The 7,895-nt window shown below is 30.0% G+C and overlaps 1 protein-coding gene across 2 annotated transcripts in view; it reads right to left on the reverse strand.

The window, feature by feature from the left end:
• Positions 1-3,545, reverse strand: part of LOC108693081 (patatin-like phospholipase domain-containing protein 3) — a 20,523-nt gene extending 16,978 nt beyond the window's left edge. For both annotated transcript variants that reach the window (XM_018201768.1, XM_018201769.1), the window contains exon 1: positions 2,970-3,545. In XM_018201768.1, coding sequence (XP_018057257.1) covers positions 2,970-3,129 — 160 coding nt within the window. In that variant the 5' untranslated portion in view covers positions 3,130-3,545. The remainder of the gene's footprint in view (positions 1-2,969) is intronic.
• Positions 3,546-7,895: the final 4,350 nt, after the last annotated feature.

Here is a 7,895-nt window from a genome sequence, read left to right on the forward strand (position 1 = left end):
TTCAAACGTTTCGGCTTATAAAATCTTCCTCAACGAAATACATACAATATTTTTAAATAACCTCTTATAAAATTAACGAACTTACAATAATATAATAATAAAAATTATCGTCCTAGGCTAATCTTACATACTTATTTCTTCATTTAGATGTTACAGATCGAAATAGACATCTAGTCAAAAGTCCGAATTATAAAAGTGTGTTTTACTAATCCTTGATTGTTATTGAGAATCCAGCTTAGGCAACGATTTTATAAAAAATATACGCTCAAGATTCCCTTCAACGACCATCCTAATATATTGTTAATTTATATATATTTATATATATTTATATATAGAATAATCTATTGAATTAAAATCAATAACTGTGTCATCGTGTATAATAAAACAGCTTTTGCTTATCAAACGTTTTAAAATGGACTAGATCAAAATTTTCTTATTTTTCAATCAAAAAATTTTGTTGTTACAATCAAAATTTGGTTAGAATAGTCAAATTTGAAAATTGATTAGAATAACTAAATTTTTATTAGAACACAATTTTTTAATTAAAAAATAAAAAAATTTTTGTAATTCATATCAATATAAAATTATAATTATTCGTACAAAACATTTCAGTGTATTTTTTTATCTTCTTTTTATATAATTAATTTCATTCAATTGCATATTTTATGCATCTTTTTTTTTACATCATTGATTTTTCGGCAAATTAATGATCATATTTAGCGATTACGCAGATATCGCACCTGATAAACACGTGAGCAATCTTAATTATATCCTATGATAATCGCCTGCACATATTTAACATGTAATGCGTGCGAACAATCTCGACAAGCGTGACAAATATGAGAAAGGGCAGCGATTACATTAAATTTACCGCGTCGCGTGCTAATTAGTTGCTCTTGTTATCGCGGTAACATATGAATTATAAGCGGAATAATAATAAATTCGCATCCATCGTGATTTCGCCGAACCCCTCTTGTGCAACAATAAGTAAATTTCATTTAACGGCGAGCTCGCGAGCGCTGTATTATTCAGATAATTACAAAACTTTTTAGTAATCAATTTTCAGATACGCGGAGAAAAATGTCTGGTTGAATTAATGAGAATTCTGATTGAAAATAGACAAATCAGAATTTTCTGATTAAATCTACTAGAATATTAGTAATCAGAATTCTGATGTAATCAGATTTTTAATTTTTTTTTTATTTGTCCATTTTCAATCAGACATTTTTCTCAGTGTATGATAACAATTTATGAAATGAGTTAATGAGTTTACGATTTTGGATGTTATGATTATGTAACGCAGGTTATCAATTTTTGGAAAAAAATTATCGGAATGAAGTAATTCAGAATATCTTGTCGGATAATTAAATGTTTGAGAGCTGAACTAAGAAAAATGTCTGATTAAACTATTGAATTCTGATTAAAAATGCACGAAACAGAATTTTCTGGTTAACTCTATTAGAATTTTAGTTAAGACAATCGAATTCTGATTGATATAATCAAAATCTTTTGGTTCACCCATTTTCAAAAAGATATTTCTTTCAGTACATACACTTTTAAATCTTTCATTCAAGACTTTCTACTATCAAAAAACAATTTGTGGAAATTATTCAAATTGCCATGAAAAACAGAATAAAATGTTCAATGAAAAAAAGATAAGTAGACACTCTCACAAAAAAAGAAAAAGAAGACATTGCGACAATTCGCAAAAAATAATTCTTGTTGAAATGTTCGAATATTATGTATTACTATTATGATTTAAATAAAGAGAAAATTAAAGAAAAGAGAAAAAGTATGATACTTAGAATTACGAAGAATTGACAAAAGAGAAAAAAAAAGAAATTTATAATTTGTCAATTTTTAAAAAGAGTCAAAGAGAAAAAGGAGAATAAGGAGAAGAAAAAAAAGTGAAATACGAAACAGATTACGTTTGATAATTTCGAAAAGTCGAAGCTTTGAAAGATTTTAGGTCTGTTTCTTATAATTCAGGTTTCTTATAATTCTTATAATGCTGCATTACTTGAATTGGTACACACAATGTACAATATATTTGTTTCACTTCAATTTATTGCCGGTTCAGAGAATAGCAATAAAAAATAGAAGAACAAGACCTATTGATTTATAGAAGATTTAGAGTTATTTTCAAAAATTCAAATTTTTTCAAAGCTTAATGAATCTTCGAAGCTCAAAACTAACAGTCCTAATTCAAAGTAGTGAAGCATCAACAAAAGAATAAAAGAAAATTAAAAGAAGAAAAAAAAATATTAAATAATATTAAAATGAACAAAATAAAAAAATTTTAATAATATTAAAAATATAATATTAATATTGTTTAATATTTAAAAACATTAACATTTTTTTAACATTTAATATTTTTTATTGTAAAGAAAGCTGCTTCTAGATTTTCTTTAATACTCTTGTTAACAGAAATCAGCAAGAAGATTTCACGAAGAAAAATATCATGATAGACTAACTGGGATCAATCCAATTAACTTTATACGCGCTCTATTCACAAAGAAATCGTCGCGCGTCGCGGATGGAAATTATTTCATACACAGATAGTTATCAAAGGAGCAATGAGAGATAACTCAATCCCTTGAATTAAATAATACTATGTTATTTAACTTGCACATGCGTCAAAATGTACATCAATCTTCTCTATTGTTAATTTCAAAGTAAACAATGTCCATATTAATTACGTATGCACTTAGTAGATAATAAACTAAATTTTAATCAACTCTAATACTCTAAATTTCTTGAATTAAATAAATTTAACTCTATTTTTCTTGAGTTAAATTATTTCACTCCATTCTTTTAGTTAAATAAACGTCACATTGAGCGGAGCAGAGAGTGGCGACCTATAGAAATGATTAAAAATAACTCTAGCTAGATAAAATTCATTATCTATGAATTTAATAATAATACATAATTAAGCAAAAAGAGGAAGAGGGAAATAAGAGTTCACTCACCTAGGGGTAGATCGCAGAGCAAGCAGCACGCAGCGATAGCACCCGCGGACGCGCCGCTTATCTTGTTCAACAATAAATGTGGCGCGTACTTTTTGAAGCAAACCGCCACACCAACATGATAGATGCCGAGGAAACCGCAGCCAGCAAACGACAGATTCATGTTGTCCTATCGTTTTGATCTATTAACGCGAACACCTTCCGGATTATTTTCCAAGTCGTATCTTCCTTCCTTTCCGGTTCGCTCCAGAAGCGTATCAAGTGTTCTTTCACGATGAACAACTGCGCAGTTTACAATGTTTTGCCTTAATCGCGAAAAAAAAAAATCACATTAACCACGGGATTCCGTCACTCCCGTGCGCAGACTATGTATGCGTGTGTATATGTGTTTGATGTGTACGGAGGAGAAAAGCGCGAAATATATACGTTTTCTTTCTCCAGAGTTCTTGATTCTCGTGCGTATAATATATCGACTTTCAAGTGCGCGAAACAATGCGAAACACGTGTTATGACGGTCGATCGTATACTGTCATCGTGTGAGCAACAGCTGTTCGTTTCGGATTAAGTATACCAAGCGCGCTGACGAGGAACAGAGAGAATGGGGATAAGGAGAGAAGGAAAGACGTATATACACATCATAACTATTACAAGATACCGGCTACACAGCGATAATACCCAGCGATAATACGCAGTAACGTGAGAGGCCACACGTGACGTAACGTCATACGATTGGTGTACACCGAGTGGTGTGGTTCACTGACCACGCCTATCATACGCTCGCCGGCGTTCGCAAAGGCATTGTGAATTCACATTTTGTTTATCAAGCAGGTCCCACAATCAATTCAAAACAATCGGTGCCGATGAATCATCGAAAAGTATTATTAAAGACTGACAATTCTATGAAAAACAATATAATATATTATATACCGTATATGTGATAATACAAACTATAGAAATCAAAGCTTTAAACAGTCTAGCTGGATCTTAATGCTTGTGTGTGTATTCTTATGTGAATATATATATACTATATGTAGTCTCCAGAAACGCGCGCCGAAATGATTTTGCTGTTTTGAAACGCTAAAGTCTATTCTACAATGTGCTTTTAGTTTCTTGTTTCTTGTTTTTTACTATTTTATACATCCTGTTTTCTTACTTCTTATCCGGTTTTATATTTTATGTCGCCCGAGATAAAAATTAACAAACTTCGAAAAAAACAAGAAAAACGTAGCAAGAAATATAATTGTCTATAAAACGGTTGCAAGAAAGACAAAAGTAAAAGATAAAAAGCAAGAAAACAGAAAACAAAAAGCGCATTATAGAATAGGCTTAACTCTAGTAACTACGCAGTAATATCACGAATTTGATTAGCAATTTAACAAATTTTTTATTTATTTGCATCTTCGAAACGATCTTAATAATGTCGAATGACATATTAAAATCTATAAATAATTAATTCTCATTGCGAAAAATATCTCGGCTAAGAGTCGAACTCAAATCTGTTGCATTTCGTGTGAGTGTCCTAAGTCTTTAGACTACCGAGACTCTAACAAGCGCGTTTGAGTGAGTAGGAGTTACGGTAGGAACATATTGAAACATGTTGGAGTGTGTGACACGAATAAATTTAACAGCTTGCATCAACATTGCTACAACGGTCCGTTCCGTTTCATTTATTCTTGTTGTTCATCGAATATTAAAGAAAGATATAAAAGATACATCATACGGAATTCACCTAACGTTTGCAACATTATTATCGTCTTACTAGAACGTTGCAATATTGCTGTAATATTGCTGGAATGATTATGCTGTATGTGTGCAAAATATATTTACTATAAAATAATAGATTTACAAACCGATAATATTCGATTTTTTTAAAAACAATAAATATAATAAAGAGCATGTAAAAGTCTAAATTATAAATGAATTAATTTGTAATTTAGACTCTTACGTACCTTTTATTATTATTTATTGTTTATTGAAATCGAGAGTTCTTTGTTATTATTAATTTCGACTTTCTTTATTAAAATTGCGATTTTATTATTCTTTTTAATTTATGTATTGTTACTGAATTTGATTGCAAATAACTGAAGATAAAGAATATATCAATTCATATTTATTCATATTCATATTTATTCAGTGCCGTTATGTACATTAAAATTCGTATTTACTCCTTTACAGGAAAAATATTATGGTAATTAATCATTATATTAGTTGGGTAAATAATTTTCCAATAGCACGTATGTTAAAAATTGTAACTCTTAGAAATTTAATAAAAAGTAATAATAATTTAATAATAAGATTGGAAACAAGACCGTTTATGTTAAATACATTACTTTAAATACGAAGCATTACTACAGTCTGAATGTTAAAATGTTGAACTATTAGGTGTACAACTTTGCTTCCGCCGTTTTTTTTCCGAAATTCGAGGCTTTATTGTAAAAAACTGGTTATACATTTATGATTCAAAGTATTGTCCATCGCTGGCCACTAGTTTCTCCCATCTTTCGGGTAGCGTACGAATCCCGCGTCGAAAAAACTGGTCATCTTTTGAGGCTATCTACGAATCGATCCAATTTTTTCCTTCTTCATAAGACCGAAAGTGCTGGTCAGCCAGGCCGTGTGCCATTGCTCGAAACAAGTGATAGTCAGAGGGAGCAATGTCTGGAGAATACGGCGGGGGGGGGGGGGGTTCCCATTTCAACGTTTCCAAGTATGTCTTGACCACTTTCGCAACATGGGGTCGAGCATTGTCATACTGCAAAATCACTTTATTGTGTCTCTCGTTGTATTGCGGCCGTTTGTCTTTCAATGCTCGGCTCAAACGCATCAATTGCGTTCGATACCGATCGCCTGTGATTGTTTCAGTCGGTTTTAACAGTTCATAATACATTATGCCGAGCTGTCCCATCAGCGGTCCCATCAAATACAGAGCATGACCTTGGACGTCAAAATCACCGTTCTTGAAGCGTTGAAACCACTCACAAAATGTTCTTTCACTAATAGCGGCCTCATAAGTATTTGAGAGCATTCGATGAGTCTTAGCCGCAGATTTCTTCATATTGAAGCAAAAAATTAAAATCTCCCGCAAATGACGAGAATTTGACGCGTAAACTGACATTTTCAATCGAGAATAACTTTATGACGCAGACACAAATCGACTAATGTTTCTATGTTATGTTGACAGATGCCCAAGTTTATTGTATGATGTCTATGATCTATTTATTTCGACCACCACTTACCGCTAAAGCAATCTATAGGAAATATTATATACAATATATACAATATTCATATAAATTGAATTGATTTCAGAAATGATAATTGCGAGCCGATATGATTGTCAGACTTTCAACGCAATCAATCTGAAATATTAATAATCTCCCAAATTTCCCAAATTTAATCTTAAAAAACTATAATAAACTTATTGCGTTGAAAGTCCGACAACCAATTATTATTTAAAGTAATGTAAATAATTTAATAGTAAAAAATAATAACTAATTACTTATTTTGAATAAAAGTACTTGTTTTTTAGTATTTTTAATATTTAAAATAAATAATAGCCAGTATATTAAATTGGATTTTTATAGGAGAACTTATAAATGTTCTGATTTTGGATGTAGAGCTAATTGTCATTTCAAAATAGAATTTTAATTAACAAAACTTACTCGCTTATTCTTTCTCTTTTATGGAAAAAAGTAGTCATGTCGTCGTTGTATGTATTATAAATTATTGAATTTCAAGAACAATTAAAAGACCTAAAGCCGACTATTACCAACTAAATTATAATTTTTGTATAATTACTTTTTTTCTCTTTTACAGATTTAAAAATCCTTTTCCAAGGATTTAAATAGGAATCATATATTAATACGTGTCTTGAACGACAAAAACTTCAAAATTGAAATCTTAACAAAAATTTTTTGTCGTTCTCCACATAAACTTCATCTCATAGACACATATTAATGCGTATACTTTAATTTTGGGAAAGAATTTTCGAATCTGTAAAAGAAGAAAAAAGTAATTGTTACGATTACAATAATTACGATTTAATCGGTAATATAGACTTTAGAATTATCTCAAAGAAGCATTTGTACTGGTCAATTCTTATATAGATTACGGCATACGGCATATACATAGTTACGGTCAATATAAATGCTCATTTAGGCTCGTAAAAATCTTAGCAAAAATAAAGACTGACCCATAAAAAAGATTATAAAAAAGCGTTTACAGAGACCGTAAACTGTTAACTGCCGTAAAGTTATGAGTTAATTTTACGATTATTTACGACATGCGTTACATGCATCCGATAAGTTATTATGAACGAAAACATAATAATTTATACTGTGTTATGTAAATGTGTTAATTGTAATTTATGATCTCTGGATTGCTCGAATATAATGAGCTTGCATAAAGTCATTGCGCTTATGCAGGTGCATGACTCTAACAGTTTTTTAGCATTTTAAAAGCCTTTAATATTCATCTTTAAAAAAGCGTATATGCGCTTATAATATGCTTTTTAAATAAATATTGAAGGCGCTTTTAAAACATAAAAGACTGCTATAGCCTGCATAAGCGCTTTCTGCTTTGCAGGCGTTGCTAGCTAGAACGATACAATTTAATGACTTCAAAAGAGAAAAATACATAAAAATGAATGCAATTATCGATAAAATAGCAAAATAGGTAGCAAAAAATAAAAGACAGAAGTAAAAAGCAAGAAGCGGGAAGGAAAGAATACATATTAAGCTTAAGAAATGTATATTATCCTAAAATATACAATATATCCTAAAATATAAAAATAACTCTTCAGACAGCACAGAATATTTATGATAAATATTTATTATTATTCATTTTTTTTAAATATATAAACATTTTATACATATTTTATATAATTATTCGAAATATTATTAAAAAATAGATAAATATTTAATGTAATATTTG

Source organism: Atta colombica, unplaced genomic scaffold (genome assembly GCF_001594045.1).
Source record: "Atta colombica isolate Treedump-2 unplaced genomic scaffold, Acol1.0 scaffold88, whole genome shotgun sequence".
Lineage (NCBI taxonomy): Eukaryota > Metazoa > Arthropoda > Insecta > Hymenoptera > Formicidae > Atta > Atta colombica.